Here is a 22748-nt window from a genome sequence, read left to right as displayed (position 1 = left end):
CAGAGAAATATTAGAACTTTTTCTCCCTTTCCATAATGCTCTTATTCCCATTATCTGGGTCTAAATTATAACCCAAGGTAAATGTGGGACCCTAGTCCCAAATAAATATTGATTTAATCTCTATTAGCAGCCAAGAGTTCCTGAGTTTGATGCATGGATTGGCATGTTCTTGAGCTTAGTTATGCTGGACAGTCAGCTCTTGGGAACACTAAAATGCCTGTTATTTTAGGTGATGTTATAAAATAGAAAAACACAGTAAAGTTTTTTTTTTTCTTCACATTGCAGTTTACTAAATGTAAATTGTTAATGTAGTCAAACTTGTAAGTTTTAACTCTTCACTACTCAAAGTATAATTCTCAGACCAACGGTGTTGACATCACCTTGGAGCTTGTTTGAAATACCCTATTTTAGCCAGATCTGCTGAAAAGGAATCTACAGTTCACTAAAGATTCTCAGGTGAATTTGTGTGTACTTTAAAGTTTGAGAGGCACTGTTTTAGTCCTTTCAAAATTTTTTTGTTGCTGTCTAGAAGTTGGAGGGTGGCATATATTTGATATTTTTCCATAGAAATAAAAGGGAAAGAGCATATAGTCACTAGGTAGCAAACCGGTTTTTTCAGTGTGGTATTGTGCAATAAACAAACCCTGGTGGCGCAGCGGTTAAGCGCTCGGCTGATAACCGAAAGATGGGTGGTTCAAACTCATCAGCCACTCCGTGGGAGAAAGATGTGGCAGTCTCTTCCCATAAAGATTACAGCCTTGGAAACCCTATGGGTCAGTACTGCTCTGTCCTATAGGGTTGCTATGAGTTGGAATCGACTCGATGGCACACGACGACGATGACATTGTCCAATAAATATAAAATACAAGTTTTTTGTTTTTTTTAAAATAATAGCTAGGGAAGTAGGTACGTTTGCTTTTCCTTAGTGAAGTTTTAAAATATTCTGGCACTTTAAAATGAGGAATGAGAAAATGCAAGGAGGGTTTTTTCTTTTTTTTTTTTAAACAACTTTCAAAAACATAGAGTATGTGCTTGTGAAGGGGCTTTCAAAAATGTGTATGTTTTTGTTTTTATGAATGTAATGAAATCTTCAAATACCTTTTTTCATTCAGTGTGCTAGTCAGATAATATCAAGTCTTTAAAATCCAAAATGTTTCAAGGTTGCAAATTACATCTCCTGGTTTTACTTCCTTCTGTTAAATTTCCTAGTTTAATTTTTCTATTCTTTACGCAAATAAACCTCACTACTTGCCTAGTTTTGATAGTTAAATGCAATTTTAATAGTACTCTATGTCCTGTTTGAACCCATGGTTACTGTCATAATCAGGTTTGGACACCTAGATATGTAGATCCACATGTCTTGTTAACTAGTATTCTGAAAGTTAGGGATGGATATAAGAATGACAGTGATTTCTGTTATTTCACTCTGGCACCAGCAGCGGTTCTAAAGCAGTCCTGAACATTTAGAGCACTGCTGTCCAGTAGGAATATAATGTGAGCCACGTAGTAATTTTAAATTTTCTAGTAGCCACATTTAAAAAAGTAAAAATAGGTGAAATTAATTTTAATAATATTATCTAAAATATATCATTTGATATAATTAGTATGAAATACTATTAACGAGATATTTTACCTTTTTTCCAAACTAAATCTTTGAAATCAGGTGCGTATTTTACACTGTCAGCACATCTCTGTTCAGACTAGCCATCTGTCTGGCGTTCATAGTCACCTGTGGCTAGTGGCTACCATATTGGACAGTGCATGTACAGAACTTTTTGAATAGGAGTGATTTAAACCTCCATTTCTAGGAATCTGATGGACACCTCTCTCACTCCCTTCTCTTCTCCATTTATTTCTGTCTAGCTTCTAGGATCTCTTGGTTAGGGTCAGTTTCCCTCTCTCCCTCCCTTCTTTCCTTCCTCCATTTGTTTCTCTGTGTCTGAATTTCTCTTACAGTCTTTCACTAAGTTATTCTGTTCACTTGGTCTTTTTCTTTCTCTCTGTTTGTGCTTGCCCAATGTCGTCTTCTCCTTCTTCCCCTCCTGTCTCGCCTTCTTCATCCTCTTTCACCTCCTCTCTCACTTTTTGTTATCCTTGCCTCTTCCTTTTGTCCTTTCCTGATTCCTCCTTCTTTTCTCTTTTCCCTTTCTCCTTTCTTTCCCCTTCCTCCCACCTCATCCCGTCTTCCCTTCCTTTTCATCCTTGCCTCCTTTCCTTTCTATTCTCCTTTTTCGTTACTCTCTTTTCCTCTTCCTGCCCCTCAGACCTTTAGCTCTTTAGACTGTCAGTACATCCTCCTTCTTTATCTCTGCTGCTCTCACTCTCCTTCCTTGTTTCTCCTTTTCTTGGGATAGGGAAAACTGACAGAGAAGCAGTCTCTTTCACTTCTGACCTGATAACCTTATCCTGTGAAGGTATGTTAGTTATATTTTAGAGACTCAGTGTTTCCAGAATAACTTGTGGTACCTCCTTACCCCTTAGTTTCTTCTTATCTTATGCTTGCAGATGCTATTTTGTAATTATTTTCATATAGTCATCTGGTTCTTGGCTTGATGCTCCAGTGTTTTTTAATTTCTTCCATATCGTCCCTTAGCAGCTTGCATATTTCTTCACACACAGAAAGCCATCCAGAAACATTTATGAAACAATCTGCAGTGTTTAATATTGTCTCTAAAGTTTACAGGATCATTTTCTTCAACCTCTTTAAAATAACATTTTAATTTCAAAGTATACCTTTTAATATTATGATTGCTTCATTTTTTTTAGTAGAACTAGACTGGGGCTTGACGTGATGGCTCTCATCTCTCTTTCCATGACAAAACTTTTAAATTAATAATAACAAACATTTATTGAGTACCTTCATGACAGGTGCTATCAGAAGTTACTTTGTGTCTTATCACATATAATCATCAAAATGATATATCTCCACTTTACATATAGGAACTGAGGAATAGAATGAAGTAAATTACTGAAAGTTGAACAGCTGATAAGTGGTACAGCCATGATTTGAGTTCAGGCATTTAGACTCCAAAGCCTGTGTTCCCAAATACTGATATACTGCCTCTCATGCAAGGCTTTCTAGATAGGGTAGTCGTTTTCTAAAAGTTTGTCTTTGTTTTCAGCAATGATCTGCTGCAAATTACTGTATATAAGCTTCCTATATATTATATACAAATTACTGTACATAATCTTAGTTTCTTTATGTTATTATATAGTTCAGTACCAGAACTTCTTGTTTAGTATGTAGTTTGAAAAGTGGGCAACCTTTTATCTTTTACTTATAGTGTCGAACCATCCTAATTCTGTGATTATATACAGTATAGGTCAGATGTAGCCTACAAATGTCACAATATTTCTTTTTCCTTTCTTTTTTAAAACCAAGTACAAAAGAAAGACTAACACTGTGATGCATGTTGTTGCCGTAGGAATTCTTGCAGTGACTGAGCTTTTTAATTTAACATACTGGATAAAATAATCCTAAATTATATGCCATGCCTTCATTCTATGTCAAATATAATTTACTTTTTTTCATTGATCCTAAAGGAGTTCTGGTGGCAGAGTGATTAAAGCACTCGGCTGCTAACTGAAAGATTGGTGGTTCAAACCCACCAGCCGCTTAGCAGAAGAAGGAGTGACTGTCTCCTTCCATAAAGATTACAGCCTTGGATGCCCTATCGAGCAGTTCTACTCTGTCCTATAGCATCACTATGAGTTGGAATCGACTTGACAGCAGTGGGTTTTTTTTAGTCATTTATCCTAATAGTCAGAATTTATTTTGGGAATTATTTTATTATTACAGTTTTTTATTATTTACCATTTATAGAGATTTTGCATTCTTTATTTTTGTTTTAACATATCATTTCTTTGTAATTTTCATATTTTCCTTTGGCCCTGGTGGTAGCTTATAGTAGACCTTTTATTTGCTGTTCTAAATCATTTGTGGGTTAAAAAACCGTATAGCCAAGCTTATTAGAATTTGTCTAAAATAAGAGGAACTAAGTCCGAAGTAGGACTCTGAGGAGCTGTCCCATCAGTGGAGTCCATCAACTTTGGACTTGATAAAATCTGTTTTGGCCACTCAGTGATGTAATGGGAAAAGCCTGAGCTTTAAATCAAGCAGATGGGGATTTGCAGCCCATCTCTGACCCTAACTAGCAAGGCAGTCTTGGACAGATTTCTTGGGTCAGAGATAATCTCACTGTCTTGAGAGGCAAAGTCCCAGTACAGTGCCTGGCATATAACATGTGCTCTGTAACAGCTAGTACCTTTCAACTGAGGATATTTCTCTTTGTTTTTGCCAACTTCTGAAGTTTTTTAGCTGACTCTAATTAGGTAAGTGTACTTAATAGCTTGAGTTGCATATTGGTAAGCTTTTACTGTAAATTAGGATTTCTCAACCTCAGTACTGTTGACATATTAGGCCAGATCATTCTTTGTTGTGGGGCTGTCATATGCATTGTAGAATGTTTATCAGCATCCCTAGCCTCTACCCACTAGATTCCAGTAGTACCACACACACGCGCGCGCGCGCGCGTACACACCCACACACACACACACCCACACACACCAGTTGTGATAAAAAATGTCTCTAGACATTGCCAAATGCCCCTTGGGGGACAAAAATCACCCTCAGTTGAGAACCACTGCTTTAAATACATGCCTGTAGCTTTTATTATAAAATTTTTCCAGATGCCTAGGGCACAATAAATACTAATTGAATATAGTAATATAATATGTCTTTGAACTCCATTTTGTCAAAGAGTTTGGTTTATAAATGTTTACAGAACTGGTATTCCCTGTATAAGATCTGTAAGTTTATTTTTTTATAGAGTAAAATTTAAAAATTCTCAGAAATCTCTAAGAATAACTTTATGGGATAAGAAAACAAGAGAAAGAAAAATAATTATGATGCCAGGAGGCTAGTAGAGTTTGATCTTCTTCCTCTGTGTTGCCATATGTTTACTAAATTTTATCTATTCTTTTATTATTATTTGTTGTGGATTATTAGCACATTAAACTGAATTTCTTAAACACAGAATATATGTAGTATTTCTTTCTGTACATTTTTATCCCTCTCTACCCAAAGGGTGCCATATAACAGGTGCTTAATTGCTGGAATTGTATTAGGTTGGGGGAGATTTTGCATTTTAAATATGAGTTTTTTGTTTTTATTGGCATTTGTTAAGTATAAGCCTAGCTGATAGGGTTAAGTTAATTTAGTATATCAGTAGGGTTAAAATGTTTTATAGGGTGAACTTCATCTTGAGAATTAAATCTCCTTTTAAGGTATGAAGAGAGGAAGCTAGTGATGTGATCCTATAACCATGTGAATGTCACACACCCATGCTTGCCTTCTGACATCATTTCACTAGATAATGTGTATAACAGACTGCTGATTAATATAATCTTAGGATTCTGTTTTTAAAACTGACAACATGCTTATAATCTAAAGACGAGTTTTTTAAATATCATTTTGTAATTTTCATATTTTCCTTTGGCCCTGGTGCCAGCTTATAGCAGCTGTTTTACATTCTAAAAGTTCATATTTCCTATATTTAATTTCATATCTTAAAAGCTTTGAAGGAATCTTGATTTTGTTCTGTTTTTATGATCTTCAAAAGTAGTACAAGCTAAATATAAAAAATTAAAAGAGTACAGAAGAATATATGGTAAAAGTTGAAAATTCTCCCTTGCATACCCTTCCTACCCACCTCTGCACCCTGACAGGAATACCATTCTCCAGTGGTAACCATTAGAAGGTATTTGTCCTTCTCTTGTATAATTATATATGTATGTATGTTTGTGTGTGTATATTTCATTGCATTTTTGTGAGAATTAACTGAACTAACTAAACAAGTACCAGCCAGTTGCTGTGGAGTCAATTCTGACTCGTAGTGACCCCGTGTCTTCTCCATAGAGTTTTCAGTGGCTGTTTTTTTTCTTTCAGAAGTAGATCACCAGGCCTTTCTTCTGAGGAGCCTCTAGGTGGACTTGAACCGCCACCCTTTCTGTTAGCAGTGAGCACATTAAGCATTTACGCCACCCAGGGACTCCAAACTAAACAAAATAAAGTCCTTAATACAGTGCTCAGTTTATTTACCATTTATTATTATGTATGTATACATACAAGTTTTTTAGAAAACAAAAATTACATTATGGTATATATCATGCAACTGCATGCATATATTTGCAGCTTTTTTTTTTTCTGCATTCTAATATATCAGAATGCTTTTCTTTTCTGTACACATAGATCTACTTCTTGTTTACTGCTGTGGGTCTTATGTGTGGGGTCACACACACACATATTTCACCTTTAGAAAAACACTTTTCTTGATTTTCTTGCTGTTTTAAATATGTAATAGTAACACTCTTGCATATATTTTCTGCAGAATAGAATTTTAGAAGTGTGACTATGATTACTTGACTAAGAGCATTGGGGAGCACTTTTCAACCCAGTACAGATGGTAACGTTTAGTTGTTGGTTTTTATTTCCAGGTCTTTGTTTTTATTTTTTTCTGTGTACATAATTTAAAAACAAATCGTAAGTTTTTTATAGTGGGCTCTAGGCTCAGACTGGTTTGGTCTGGTTTCTGACTTCACCACTTATTAGCTCTGTGGTCTTGGGAAGTCATAATAGTGTCTCTAAGCCTCAGTTGTCTTCATTTATAAAAATATTACCTACTTTCTAGGGTTAAGAAGATTAACAGTAATAAATGTTACTTTTACTAGTCTGTATTTTTCATGAATACTATATATAAAAAAACTTCCCTAGATTGTGAATGTTTTTAATTTACAGAAAAGCATAGAGAGGAAAAGAAGTCACCTGTGATCCTATTTTCCTTTGCTATTAACTTAAAATTTTGATGCAGAGACTTAAAAAAAAGTGGATTTTTATGAAATGTCTATCTTTATATATATGTGTGTGTGTATATATATCTTTTAAAAATTTTCTTCCCACTTAACAGTACATTATGCATGTTTTCCTCATAATTAAATATTCTATATATAATATTAATGGCTACACAAGTTTCCCTCTTTATGATCATTTTGTTTCCCCTTCATTGCTTTTGTAAATAACATCATGAACATCTTATTAAGTTACTTTACATTATAGATTATTAGTGTAAGTTTCTAACAGTAGAACTGAGTCAGAGAGTATGATCATTTTTCTGATCCTGATGCGTTTTTTTCAGTTTGTTTACAAAATATTTTCAATTTGCAATCTTGCCAGCAATGTATCTTCTCATCATGTATTATCATATTAGAAAAATAATTTCTTGCCAATTTGGTAAGCTTTTTGAAATAGCATTTTTTAGTTTGTTTGATTCGGGTTTTAGGAAACATGAATATATGTCATGTTTATTTATCACTTTTATTTCTTCAGTAAATTTCTTGCCTGTTCTTCTTTTAAATACTTAAAAGTCTTACCCCAATTTGTTTAGACCTTTTACATTGTAAAGACGTTAACCTTTTACTTATCATGTTTTTGGCAAATATTTTTGACTACTTTGTTATTTTTCTGTTTTAGATATGTGACTGGTTTTGTAGAAGTCAAATAGAAATTTTCTTCTCTGGCCTCACAACTTCGGATATCTTTAATTATTGTTTTAAATCTATATTGTATTTTAAAAATTCTAGTCCTCAATTTTTGCACAAGTACCTGCAACATCGTGCAACAGATGAAATTACAGAAATTTGTTTATGCTCTTTTGAAAAGTCTAGAACCTCTTCGTTTATCACACAGAATTTTAGGTATTTCATAGGAATACTGGCATAACATTTTGGACAAAAACCTGTGAAGAAAAGGTTTTTAGCTTGTTTTTTCCTGTTCACCTATTTACACAGCATTTTTCTTCCACGTAGGGTGATGATTTGTTTGTTATAGTCTCCTTCCCTGCTGTGAAAATGCTGGAATATCTGAGAGCAGCAACTCTGTTTCTATCCCTTACCCTGTTCTGCTATTTGGGACAACCCCTTTTTTTGCCTCTAAAGAAGAAATTGCACAGGCAGTTTTACAAGGATCCTATCAATAGGATAGTGAACTTATATCATTAGCATTTTTAATATAGTATTGTACCTTATGAAATATATTCTTAGGATCAATTCCTTTCACAGAGGCAGATGTGACGGTCCCTTTGTTAGATTTATTCTGTATGGTTAAGATGTTCATAATCTCATACTGAGGAAGAGTAATTGTTGAGACTTAAAGCACTTTAAAGAATCTTCAGTGTTAATTAAATGATTGTTTTTTTTAATCCATTTCAGTTAGGCCCAAGAAATAACTTGAGAAACTTTTATGTAATTTTTATGCAAAAATAAATTTTCAAAACTGAGACATAAATTGAAACGGTATATATATAGTTATCTAGGGGATGCAGTAGCTTGTGTTAGACGAGTGCTCTTAATGAAAACTACCAGGAAAGCCTGTTTGAAGCCAGCAAGGAACTGCTCAGGCAACAATAAGTGCAAGGGCCAGAGCTTCAAAGAAAGGGAGCATCTTGTAAAGGTGAGCTTGCTTCTGCGACACCTTTTACCTGGAGGTAGAGAGAGGGGATTTGCTGATGTGGGACGTGAGCAGGAAGCTAAAGATTCAGGCTTTAGGCCTAGGAGCCCTGTTGCTGAAAGACAGAAAAAACAGCACAAAGCTTTTGGTAGAGACTTAGAAGGCAGCAAGCATAAGGAGATTCTCCCTTCAGTATAATTGTCGAATCCTGGGACTACATGGGATAGGAAACTCATCAAAAATCTTTGAAAATCAGAGTGGAGCATGTAGTGTTTTTGCCAGATTTGTGATTCACATGGGAGTAGACCCCTGAACAACAAACTTTCAGTTGAAACCTTGGAGGGCAAGGAAAAAACAGGTTGACTGAATGTTACCATGGCGGCAACTTAACTTGGACTCGGTACTTTTCCAGTGGCCTAACAAAGAGAAGATTGAACCATCTCCAGGGAAAGATAACATCATCTGGAATCTCTGCAAGTTTGCACATACAATCAGAGATTACAGTGCCCACCAAAAGACAGGACTATATGACTAAAACAAAAGAAAAAACATAAAATATATAAGAGCAACAGACACGGAGATGATTCAGATCACCTAGATCCATTTAGATGAAATCAGATCATCTAGATGACTGACACTTAAAATAGCTATGATTAATATGCTCAAGAAAATAGAGATGTATGTAGAAAATAGATAAATAAAAATAAGATAGAAAATAGATAAAAAATAAAGATTTTTATTACAATATTAGAATGTCTAATTAAAGTTCTAGAAGTGAGAAATATATCTAAAAAAACTCATTAGATGGGTATAATAGGTTAGACTCATCAGAAGACAGGTCAATAGAAAATAATACAGTTGGAGGACTGAGATAAAAGTGAAGGAAGAAATAGAATTTAAAAGATTTAGAGGTTTGTAGTACCTGTTAAAAGATCTGATATACATAAAATTCAATTAGCAGAAAAACTGGAGAGAGAGAATCAAGCAGATGCAATTTTGAAGAGATGAAGCACCAGAATTTTCCAACATTGATAAAAGATATCAACCCAGAGATTCAGGCAGCTCTGCTTTCCCTGAGCAGCATAGATACAAAGAAAACCACACCTGGACATATCATAATAAGATTGTTGAAAAACAAACACGCAAAATCTTAAAAGGAATCTGAGAAAAAAGACATGATCCTCAGATCTTCAGTGGAGCTAATAAGACTGACACATGACTTCCCAAGAGAAGTAATGGAAGCTATCTTGAAACTGTTGGAAGAAAATACCAGATTACCTGGAATGATGTTTTCAGTCACCTCATATGCATGTGAAAGTTGGACAATGAGTAAGGAAGACTGAAGAAGAATTGCCGCCTTTGAATTATGGTGTTGGCGAAGAATATTGAATAAACAATGGACTATCTGATAGCTAGAAGAGCGAACAAATCTGTCTTGGAAAAAGTACAGCCAAGAATGCTCCTTAGAAGCGAGAATGTGTCAAGACTTTGTCACAGGTACTTTGGACATGTTCTCAGGAGGGACCAGTCCCTAGAGAAGGACATCATGCTTGTTAAAGTAGAAGGTCAGCAAAAAAAAGGAAGACCCTCAACGAGATGGATTGACATAGTGGCTGCAACAGTGGGCTCAAGCATAACAATGACTGTGAGGATGATACAGGACCGGGCAGTGTTTTGTTCTGTTGTACATAAGGTCACTATGAGTCAGAACCCACTTGATGGCACCTAACAATAACAACAACATCTATATCCAGCAAAAGAATCCTTCAAAAATGAAAATGAAATAAAGTCATTTCCAGACAAACAAAAACCAAGAGAATTGTTTGCTTAGACTAAAATTAAACAAAAACACCAAAAAAAAAAGTCAACAGCAACAACAATGAAAAACTAAGTTTTTCAGGCAGAAGAAAGAGGATTCCATTAAAAAAACCACCAAAATGAAGAAAGGAGTGAAGAGTAAATTAGGAAAGGATAAATAAATGAGTAAATGTAAACTGATATTGACCAAATATTGACAAAAACAAACAAACAACAGTAATGTCTTATGGGGCTTAAAAGATAAGTACAAAAAAGTCCTTAACAATAAAGTGAAAGGTGAGGAGAATAAATGAAGTTAAAGTATACTAAGATTCTAGCATTGTTGAGGATGTGGTAAAATGAAGAAATTCTGTTGGACTTTAATAAGTCAAGAATGCATGTTGTAGTCTTTATGCTAACCACTAGAAGCATAGTTTTAAAAAGGTAAAATTATTGAGAGGGAAAATGGAATAGTAAAACATAATCAGTTAATTCAAAAGGAGACAAGAAAGGAGAGTTAAAGAAACCTAAAACTGGTAGGTGAAATGAAAATGGTAAGATGAGAGATACAAATCTACAAATTTGAATGGTAAAAACATATTTTTTTATTTTATTAAAGAAAAGTACCATATTTTCTAGTCTAATAACACAATGTATGTAAGTAGACAAAAACATACGATACACATACTTGTTTTGTTTTTTTTTTGGGCAGCTTCTTTGTGACATTGGCCACAGTGAAGAAAAATTGGGTTTTAACTATGAGGATATCATAATTTGGTAAGTGTGCTTCAGTCTCCTCCTCCTCCCTTTCCCAGATTTTAGTAATTGTAAACTGGAAATAGGTCCCATAGCACTTTTTTCTTGATTTTGTAGAAACAGTTTAAACATTAGAAAAGTTCAGAATTTTCAGTAGTTTTATTTGTTATCATGTGGGTCTCAGTGATAGTTTATAATTATCAGATAGAACCACAGCTAATGTTGAAAAATAAATGGAGTTCTATAGTATGAATTTCTAAATTAAATCTGAAATTTGCAGACTAATGATTCCCATATTAGTCCCCAGAACAAGAGGAACCTATAAAATTATCTCTAGGACTTACCTAACAGAAAATATGTTTATGGCAAACTTGATTTGCTGAAGCACACCAGTAGAGGAATAATGTTACACAGTTGCGTAACCATCTATTTGGTATTATTAGGAGTTAAAATTGATATAAATGGTCTGTGTCTGCTGTCATCATAGAGTCTTTTTATTTATTGGTTTGCACCAGTGATTTCTTTGTGAGGATGGAAGCAGGTAGGCAAATAGAGGGGAATAGATTGTAGAGGTAAATATAACATATCTTGAAAAAGGCACATTTAATTTCCATTGTTTATATAAAATAAACTACAGAAAGTAGAACTAAGCTCTTAATGTTTTCTTGATTGATAAGACCTTACCAAGGAGGCATGGAAGTTCCATGGCTTTGAATGAATGATTTTTGTATATGCAAAGTGCAATTATATAGGTTTAGCCATGCATGATTAGAAGTTTTGCAAACTTCAGCAAAGAAAGAATCTGGTATTAAAATTTTATTTGTATTTGAAACCTATGCAACAAAATATCTTTTTTGTTTTCATACAGTTTGCGGTTAGCTTTATTAAATGAAGCTAAAGAAGTGCGAGCGGCAGGGCTACGAGCTCTTCGATATCTTATCCAAGACTCCATTATTCTGCAGAAGGTGCTAAAATTGAAAGTGGACTATTTGATAGCTAGGTAATTTTTCTAAATTTGTCCATATTTTATATATATTTAAAATTTTGTATTGTTTTAGTATACATACCATAAAGTATATAGATTTTTGTTGAAAAGTTTGATGAATTTTTACACATATATATACAGTCATGTTGCTTGCCATTCAGAACAAGATAGAGAACAGTTTCAGCATCCCAGTAGTAAACATTATTCTGACTTTTCTCGTTGTAGACTAGTTTTTTCCTGCTTTTCTTGAGCATCATACGTTCGAAGTATACAGTAATTACTCTTTTCTTTCCTTAGTGTTATCTGGGAGATTCATCCATATTGGTTGTTCCCTTTTTGCTGTGTAGTATTTTATTTTATGAATAGATTGCAATTTATTCAGTTCTGTTGATGAATACCCATTGCCGTCGAGTTGATCCTGATTCATAGTGACCCTATATGACAGAGTAGAATTGCCCCATAGGGTTTCCTAGCTGTAATCTTTACAGAAGCAGACTGCCTGCCACATCTTTGTCCCTCAGAGCAGCTGGTGGGTTCAAACTGCCAACCTTTTGGTTAGCAGCCGAGCACTTAACCACTCTTCCACCAGGGCTCCTTTGTTGATGAATGGCTGGGTTGTTTTCAGTGTTTGGCTGTTTTGAAAAAGCTGCCCTAAGCATTATTGTACCAGTCTGTTGGTGGACATATGCACTCATTTCTGTTGAGGGGGTGTGTGTGTGTGTGTGGGTGTGTGTGTGGGTATGTGTGTGTGTGTGTAAAATTGCTGGGTCATGAGATATATGTATATATATTTAGTTTTAGTAGATATTGCCAAACAGTTTTCCAAAGTGATTATACTGATTACTCTCTTACCAGCAATATATGAGAGTTCCAGTCACTCCCCATCCTCATCAGCAGTTGCTATTTTCAGTTTTTAATTATAGCCTGTCTGATGTGGTTTAAATTGTGAGTTCTCATTGTGGTTCTAATTTGCATTTCCCTAATGAGTAATGATTTTGATCACCTTTCATATGCTTGTTGGCTCTATGTCCTCCCTGTCTTTTGCCCATTTGTAAGTTGAGTTGTCTGACTTATTTTTGTGTAAGAGTTCTTGATGTGTGCTAGATACGACTTTTTTCAGGTATGTGTATTGAGACTATCTCCTCCAGGTCGGCCTTGTGTTTTCACTTTCTTAATGAGTCTTTGATGAACAAAAGTTCTTAATTAATGAAAACCAATTTATTGATGTTTTATTTTGAATTAGTGCTTTTGGTCTTTTGGGGAGATACCGTGTTTTCTTCTGAAAATAGGTATGAAGTAGATGTCAGATTACATTTTTTATCTTTATGGGTATGTAATAAAGATTAGCACCATTTATTGAAAAGCTTTTCATTCATGTTTAGATTACAGTGTCACCTTTGTTGTAAATTAGGTAATTGATAAGTATGAATGCCCTTCTGGGCTGTCTGTTCTCTTTAGTTGGTCTGTCTGTCTTTGCACCAATTTCTCACTGTCTTAATTACCGTAGCTTTATATAATAAGTCTTGATACCTCTTTGAGTCCTCCAACTTTTCTTATTTAAAACTAGCTATTCTTGGCTCTGCGTTTTCATATAAATTTAGAATCAACTTTTCCATGTTCACAAAACTTGCTAGGATTTTAGTAGGGATTGCTTTAAAGCTCTAGATTAATTTGGGGTGAATTGACATCTTAATAATATTGTTTTCCAAACCTTTATTTATTCAGGAATTTCGTTTCAGCATTTTGTAGTTTTCTTTATAGAGGTTTCACACATATTTATTAAATTTAAGATATTTTTATGATAGTATTAACATCATTAATTTTTTTCTATGTTTTTGCTGCTAGCTCCTGAACTCAGGTGGAAGGTGTTCAGTATTTCACTGTTATTTATTACACTTGCTGTAGTCTTTTAGTTTATTTTCTTCATCATATTTAAGTTCCCTTTTATTCTTACTTGGTGTTCCTGGAATAAATACTGCTTGTTTATGATGTCTTGTTTTATATGTATGTGTGTGTGTGTGTATGTCTGTGTGTGTATATATATGTATATATATATAACTGAATTAGATTTGCGAATATTTTGTTGAGGATTTTTGCAGCTATGTTCATGAGAGATATGTTCATTTCTTTCTTTTAACATCCTTGTCTGGTTATGGTATTGAAAGTACCATATTTTTACACAAATAATGCATGCTTTATATTTTTTTTGCCAATTGCACAACCCCCTTGTGCATTATTTTCCTAGGCACACCGAGTGTTATATGTGTGGGTGCCTTATTTGCAAAAAATATGGTATGTATTTCCTTTATTAAACTTCTAGGGAAGTGTTGCTCTCTCTTTATATTCTTTGGAATAATTTGTGTAAGGTGGTGCAAGAACTTCTGACACCAACTGCCTGGAGTTAGACCAAACTTCACAGGTTAAGGTCACAAGACTGCCTTTACTTCAGACACCAGCCACAAGCGTGGGGGTCCCCAGGCCACCGTCATTTCTGACTCTTTAAATTCAGGAGTTCCCACTGCCCACTCAGGTTTGATTAGTCACTAGAATGATTCACAGAACTCAGGAAAGCTTGATGCTTATGATTACAGTTTTATTATAGCTAAAGGATAAATTAGAAGCAGCTAAAGGAGAAATCTGGGAGGGTCCCAAACAAAAGCTTCTGTTGTCCTCATGGATGTGTCGCCTTCCCAGAACATTGATGTGTGACAATACACAGAATGTTGTCAGTCAGGGAAGCTCACCTGAGCCTTGGTATCCAGAGATTTGTTCAGCCTCTGTAGTTGTTTTTGCCAGGAGGGTTGGTTTGATACAAGCCTCTCTGTTGTGGCCAGAAATGAAATTCTGTGTCTATTAATTTTTAATAAAATTGCCTGGATTAATTGTATTCAGATAGAAGAAATCTTTTTGAATAGCAAACAGTATGTTATTGATTTAGAATACCAAAATGCCTAAACATAAATAAGTACAAATGAATTATGCTGCCACATACATCAGACTCTTTAGAAATTTAGTAATTTGATAAATTTTACAAAGAAATGTCAAGTAAATGATATTTGCTCGAGCATCAATTTTTGAAGTGAATACAGATGTCTTGATTGACCAGTGCTGCTATAATAGAAATACTGTAAGCAGATGGCTTTAACAAAGAGAAATTTATTCTCTCACAGTTTAGGAAGCTAAGGGTGTCAACTCCAGGGGGAGTCTTCCACTGTCTGTCAGCTCTGGAGAAAGGTCCTTGTCACCAGTCTTCCCCTGGTCTAGGAGCTTCTCAGTGCAGGGACCTTGGGTCCAAAGGACTCGCTCCCCTCCGGGTTCTGCATTCTTGGTGGTAGGAGGTCCACCTGTGTCTCTGCTCGCTTCTTTTATATCTCAAAAGAAATTGACTTAAGACACAACCTAGTTTTGTAGATTGAGTCCTGCCTCATTAACATAACTACCTTATTAACATCATAGAGTTAGGATTTACAACACATAGGAAAATCTCATTAGATGACAAAATGGTGGACAATCACACAATAGTGGGAATCATGGCCTAGCTAAGTTGACACATTTTTGGAGGACACAATTCAGTTGACAACAACAGATCTAAATTATATGTATGTAAAATAGAATTATAGATTGTGCATAAGACTTTTAATTTAGCCATAAAGTATTAAATTTAAGCCTGGTTACTATCAGAATTAAACTAATACAAGGCTTGAGATATTTGTCATTCATAATTTTTATTAAAATGTCTGAATTTTACCAATGATAGGTGAGTGGTTTTTTTCAGTAGACTTCTGGTATTTTGCTCTATTGTATATTTATGATTCTTTCTGTATAAATAGAAGTAGTCCTGTAAATTATTTGCTATATTGTACTTTCCTAGAGTTTTAAATGAAATAGTAGTTCTATTATAATAACAAGCATTTATTACTAGAGCAAGATTGGTTACTAAGCAAATATTTGCTCATATTGAAAAAGCATTATATTAAATTTTTTAAATTTATTCCAGTTATGAAGATGAGTCCAATCTAGTGGAACTGTTATACAAAAAAGTTCAACAGGATTTTTATCAATAATTAATATTTTGTATATTATTTAGGTGTATTGACATACAGCAGAGCAACGAGGTAGAGAGAACACAAGCACTTCGATTGGTCAGGAAGGTATGCTATACGTCTGAGAGTAAATGCAAATTTATGGTTTTTGTGTTAAATATTTTACATTTTTATATTAGGCTGTTTTGTGAAAACTTTCTACTAGAATTTAAAAGACTAAATCTGTATTGAACATTTTTATTTTGTTAAAGTATATATGAGGTAAATAGATTTATTTAACTTTGAGGTAGGCCCAAATTTTTGTGCTTGGGTATAGCTAGGATGATGTTTCTTATAAAATGTCCATTGTAAAGAATATTTCTTCCTTTCTCTAGATATGTAAATATTGCTTTGATAAATTATTTGAGAAAGAGTATTACTTCCTTTCACCCTTATTTTCTCTTAATTGTATGCATGGAGTTATCACTGTTAAATGGATGTTACAAATAGTTATGAGCTGGTTGTTTTGACGATGAATTTGATACAATCCATGGGCAGTAGCAGTAAACAGTTTAGGTCATTGTACGGGGTAAAAGATTACAGTTTGAACTGGACAAGAGAGGATGTTGAGGACAATCCATACTGCTGCTCATGAGAGGCCTTCAGGCAATGCCTTTTAGTTGTTTAGTGAACTGAGAATAAACTTGAGTAAGATAAGTATCATTTTTCATTCTCAGCATTCATGAGAATCATGCAGTATATATGTGTTTTAATGTAAAATGTCTAAAATTATTTAACAGTGAAATTTTTTAGCTCTTCTCCTTCTCTACCTTTCAGTTTAACTCATGTTCCAAAGTGGTGGATTGTTGGGTTTGTACATTAACAAGTTTCCCTCTTTTTTCCTTTTTCTCCAGTTTTCTAGCTTGTATGTAGTTATAATACTCAAAAGTAGGCGAAGTAAGGTAAAAATAGTAAAAGGATGAGTTAGATCTTAAAAGAAGTTTGCAAATCTAGTAAGAATGGTATTGGAGTTAGGAGACACAGGTAAACTGTCATATTGAGACTGATTTGACTTCCAAATTTAAATTTTAAAAAATTATGCTTTTTGCTTATTTATACAGTCCATCCTACTGAGGGATTCCAGATATGAGACTTAAAGATAAGAAAACAAAGTGTGTTTCTGAGGAATCTAGAATAGTATTTTGGTCTCAGAACCTCTTTATACTCTAAAATATTATTGAGTTTTCGTTTAATAAATTTTTTTTAGTTTAAAACTGAAGAGCTTTTGTTTGGATTATATTTGTTAGTATTTATCATATTAGGAATTAAAAATGAGAAATAAAAAATATTTAATACGTTAAAAATAACAATAAACCTATTACAGATAAGCATAAATAACATTTTTATGAAAATAACTATATTTTCTAAAAGGAAAATTAGTAGAGAATTAGGAACAGTGGCATGGTTTCAGTTTTTGCAATTCTCTTTAATGTCTCTTGATAGAAGACAGCTGGGCTATCATATTTGCTTCTGCATTCAGTCTTTGGTGATTTCAAATTTAATTCAGCCTCTTGAAAATTTCAGTATATACCTGTGAGGGAATGAGAATAAAAAAGACAAATAATGTCTTTGTATTATTATTAAAATAGCAATAACTTTGAACCTCTGAAAGTTAACTTAGTTAGGGTCCCTCAGAGTTTCCGGGGCTGCAGTTTTTGAATTGCCACCCTGGAAATTGATTTGAAAAGAAAAAAACAACTCCAGATGGACTCAAACAGAATTAAATTTAACTTCTTTGGATTTTTTAGTAAATATTTAATTTTAATTTTTGTATAGTGTTTTGTACAAGTTAAAATTTCACTGATAAAATATTTCAGTAAAAGTAAACAGACCCTTGAAAACTGTTTAATAGCAGCATAACAAAAATGACATTTTATTCTGTTGTCTTTTGAGGTGCAGAGTAATTGTAGGCACAGACCATTTGTGAATCCCAGGGCAGGAAAATTGCTTTTGCTTGGTGGTGGGATGGCTCAGAAGAAGAGTTGTTGTACAGGGTTACTCCTTGATTTAGTTAAAGGGAAAGCACGTTTTGATGTATGGACTGTAGCCTCTATCAGCCAGAGAAACTGTAACTTTCATTAGTTCTTACAGTAACCGAAGTACACACTTCTTTTTCCCAGAAACATGTTCACAACTGAAATAGTAGGAATTAATGTTAAATGTTCTAATAGCTAGGTCACTGTTTTTTTTTTGTGCATTCAAAATGTTTAAAATTTTCTATAAAACTTTTAATCTATTTTAAAAGGAAAGCAAAAACATTTGTTGCTTTAAGATAACTGGCTCTATGAATAATTAAATAATATTTGTGTTACTTTTCCTTCTCTTTCACCCATCTCATATATTTGGCAGATATGCTTGTTCTTTTTTTCTTCTAATGTCTCTTTGAATCTATTTTTCTCTCTCTCTCCCTTTCGCTTCAATCCAGATAATCCCTCCTGGTTTTTTTCTCTGGTTTTCCGTAGTAACTTTCTCACTAGTCAGCTTTTACTCTAATCTTTATCCTGTGTATTCTAAATTCTACTTACTGCCCACCTATTTTATTTAAGCCATCTCTTTCTTCATGTATCATTTCTTTAGTCATGTAATAAAAGATTAGCAATATCACAGAATTTTTACAATTGCAAGGAATTCATTTGATAAAATCACTTTTCCTTTATTCACTAGGCAATACCAGAGCTAAACCCAGTTCTCCAGATTTCCAAACCTGCATTAGCTCACAAGTCCTCTTGGTATTAAGTGCAACCTGCCAGCCTTGGCATTCAGAGTACTTTTGGTCTGACCAACTATTTCTGTCTGACCTGTCTTATTGTGCCACTGTGTTACACAGACTACCCACCACCACTACCATGATTGTTATTTCCTTTTTATTCTTTTCATTTCATTTTCATCTCTTAGCACATTATGTTCATCTCTTACGCTCAGCTCCAGTTTCAGATACTCCCCTTAGAGAACTCAGTGCTTCTCTAAGTCCTTTATGTCAATTCCCTAAACTTATTACCTGTTTGTGGTCTTTAATTTGTTTCATACATGTCTGGCCTGTTGTGCCAAAAATGATGAGTAAACTTTTTCTATTTTAATATAACTCTATTTTATGACTTTTCCCTTATTTATTCATTGATTTATAAGAAAATCATTCTGTGATTTAAACACAATTTAAGAGTTTCTTTGCATAGATTTCCCTGGAAAATTAGAAGAGTGATTTGATTTGTAAATATTTTAAGTTTTATGTATTCTGTCAATAGCACATGTGTTGAATTAATTAAGTATACATTAACAGACATTTGAAATTCATAGAGTAAAATTTCATACATAAAATTCTAGACATCATCTGGTCGTACACATCCTCATTTCATGAGTTATTAATTACAGTGAAACCTGTGAGAGCTGGAACTCGATGGGATTGCCTGTTTTTCTGGGTCTTGCAAGTTTTCTAAGCCTTTCACAGGGTACGGTCTTACCACTTTTCTATAGCTCGTATTAGTAGAAAATATTTGAGTTTTCCTTCTCTGACAGGTTCCGCTTTACACAGCTATCAACTTTTGTAGGTTTTATTGTATACTAATCCTTTGAAATGTCCATATGAAGCAAAGATTAAAATCGTTGCCTGGATCTTAGAAATATTCTATGGTCTTAAATACTTCAGTCTCAACAAAACAGTTTTTAAAAATGTATTATGAAGTAAGTAACCTCTTTTTCTGATTCCTCTCTGTTACAGATGATTACTGTGAATGCTTCCTTGTTTCCTAGCTCTGTGGCCAACTCATTAATAGCAGTTGGAAATGATGGACTTCAAGAAAGAGACAGAATGGTTCGAGCGTGCATTGCCATTATCTGTGAACTAGGTCAGAATTTTCTTCAAGTAATAGAAATGTAGTGTTTTAAAGAGAATATTTAACATTTCTTAATGCCTTTAATACATGAATTCTTTAGTTATTGGTACAAAAATATGAAAAAGTAGGATATTCCCAATAGGGAAGTAGAGGACTTGTTATTTAACAATAACTTCAAAGCAACATTAGCTTCTATACATTTTTAAAATTATACTCAACATGAAATTTAGTATAGAAATTATCCAAATCCCAGTAATTAGATTAAAATCTACTAAAATCTGAATCTCAGAAATTAGTTAACCACACTGTATCTTGATATGGGTTAAAAACAAAGAAACAATCCACCATACATAAAAACCAAATTCTAAATACAAGAGCATTAAAGAGTTAAATGGGAAAAAACTGAAGGGAAAAACATGAATGAATGCTTGTTTGATTATTGAAAAGAAAAAGAGTTTTGACTGAACCAAAAGAAATCACACAGGGATTTCAGCTGTTACAGATTTTACTATAAAAAGCCAAAAAACAGAGTGCCAGAACAAATAAGGGAAAAATAAATATAACAAATATGATAGATAATAACATATATGCAAATCAGTAGGAAAAACAGGTAATTCCCAAAGAAATATATGGCTAATCAACAGATTTAAAAAGTTCACCCTCACTTATAATTAAGGAAATATAATTTTAAATATTAAGACAGTATATTTTTCTCACCAAAAGTAGAAATGATGTAGGTTACATTCCCTCTTGATATAACTAAAAATAAATTATTAACAAAAGTTTAAAGAAACAAAAGCAGAACCAAACAGTACCATTGAGGATTTTAAATACTGTGCACAATACTTTTTGATTTAGAGACAAGGTCAGAGACGTGATTAAAAAATTTAGAAAACAATAAAAATTTTAACTACATGTCAATGTATGTAAAACCCATTGCCATTGACTTGATTCTGACTCATAGTGACCCTGTAGGACAGAGTAGAACTGCCCTATAGGGTTTCCAAGGAGTGACTTGTGGATTTGAACTGCCAACCTATTGATTAGCAGCCAAGCTCTTAACCACATGCTCCACCAGGGTTCCTGTCAATGTATGCCATGCCCTAAAAGATATACTCAGAGTTAACTTCTCGTCATAAAATGCTTTTATAATTAAGTACAAAATAATGAAAATAAGTGAATTAACCAGTCTAACTCAAGAAATGGGGAAAAAAATAATTTCCAAGATAAGCAGGAGGAAAGTAACAATAAAATAATGTCTTAATGAATTAGAAAATAAGGTAGATTATTAAATTTAAGCTATGTTGATTGGAAGAAAAAACAATACACAAATCTTTGGAAAATGAAAAGTTCAGAAAAAGAAAAGATTAATATAGAAATGAGAAAGAGAAGATAATAGATTTTTAAAATTCTAAGATAACATGAAAATCTCATTGAAATTGATGGTTTTTCAGGGAAAAAATTAATTTCCAGTTCTCTCAAAAAGTAGAAAATCTGATAAATCAAAACCATATAAGTAATTAAAAACATTGATGAAATAATTGCCCCTGAAAAGACTCATACAGGTGATTTTGTCTTAAAAAAATATATATATGTATATTTCAAGGAATAGGTTACTCATGTAGAATAATCTGTTCTAGAGGTTTAAAAGATGGAAACCTACTGACTTTTAAAATGAAATTAGCATTTTGTATATGTACACACATATCCACACATATAAACTTTAAAAAATTGGAAGACTACTTTGTTAACAAAATATTTATCTTAAATCAACACTTGATCTTATTCTTGACGGTGAATCTCTACAAATACTACATCCCTTTGACTCTTAATCACAATTGTTTTAGAACTTTTAGCTAGATGATTAAGATAAAATAATAAATGAAGTTTGCATATCGGAAAGGAGACATTACTGGGGATATCTTCTTTCTAGAAAACTGAGTTAACTGAAAAACAGAACAGAATAAGTAATTTCAACACAGTGGAAACGTGAAAATACAGATTTGATAGGTTTATTTTGTTTCAGCAGTAATCAGTAAATAGAATTAAAAAAAGTGATATTGTTTCCAAAGTTGAAAAAATAAACTATATACAGTTATACAAATATACTTAATAAATAAATAAATGAAAATATATACTTAATAAAAAATACATCTGATGTGTGTGTTGGGGGTTGGTATTATTGACTTTTGAACTTGTCAGATTGATGCTCTTAAAGGCAAAATTAATTAGCGAGGGTAGAAATCAGAATAGTGTTTGCCTGTGTGATGGAGGGACTTGACCATTGGAAAGTGATGTGAAGAAAAATGCTGTACCCTTGATTGGGGTATTGGTTACAAGAATGTAGAGATTGTTGAAAATTTGTTTACTGTATCATTAAGATTTATGCATTTTACTGTTTGTAATTATACCTCAATTTTAAAAAAATAGAAAGCTAATTCTGAAATTCAGCTGGAAGAATAAACGAGAGAACCAACCATGAAAAATATTTTTGTAAAAGAATGAATGGAGGGAAAGGGAAGATGTTCTCAGATTTAAAAAAAAAAAAAAAAGAAATATTTATCTAGTTATTAAAAGACAGAAAATTTTTTAAAAAACAAGATTTGCAGATCCTGATACAGAAAACTTCAGTATATCAAAAAAGTATCCAAATCAATTTAGGAAGCATGATGCCGTTATTGATTAAACATTTGAAAGGAAAATGGAATTTGTCATCTTAAACCACACTGATTTTCCTGACAGATTGAAAACATAAATGTAAATCATGCACTTATTAAAACACACACATATGCACA

The 22748-nt window shown here is 33.3% G+C and overlaps 1 protein-coding gene across 7 annotated transcripts in view; it reads left to right on the top strand.

Moving 5' to 3' along the window:
- Positions 1-22748, top strand: part of RICTOR (RPTOR independent companion of MTOR complex 2) — a 164389-nt gene that overhangs the window by 81138 nt on the left and 60503 nt on the right. For all 7 annotated transcript variants that reach the window (XM_012558922.2, XM_004387892.3, XM_012558923.2 and 4 more), the window contains 4 exons: positions 11013-11077; positions 11925-12056; positions 16129-16192; positions 19839-19965. In XM_012558922.2, the coding sequence (XP_012414376.1) occupies positions 11013-11077; positions 11925-12056; positions 16129-16192; positions 19839-19965 (388 nt within the window). The remainder of the gene's footprint in view (positions 1-11012; positions 11078-11924; positions 12057-16128; positions 16193-19838; positions 19966-22748) is intronic.

Source organism: Trichechus manatus, unplaced genomic scaffold, assembly GCF_000243295.1.
Source record: "Trichechus manatus latirostris isolate Lorelei unplaced genomic scaffold, TriManLat1.0 scaffold00197, whole genome shotgun sequence".
Lineage (NCBI taxonomy): Eukaryota > Metazoa > Chordata > Mammalia > Sirenia > Trichechidae > Trichechus > Trichechus manatus.
This window is presented reverse-complemented; position numbering and strand designations above follow the sequence as displayed.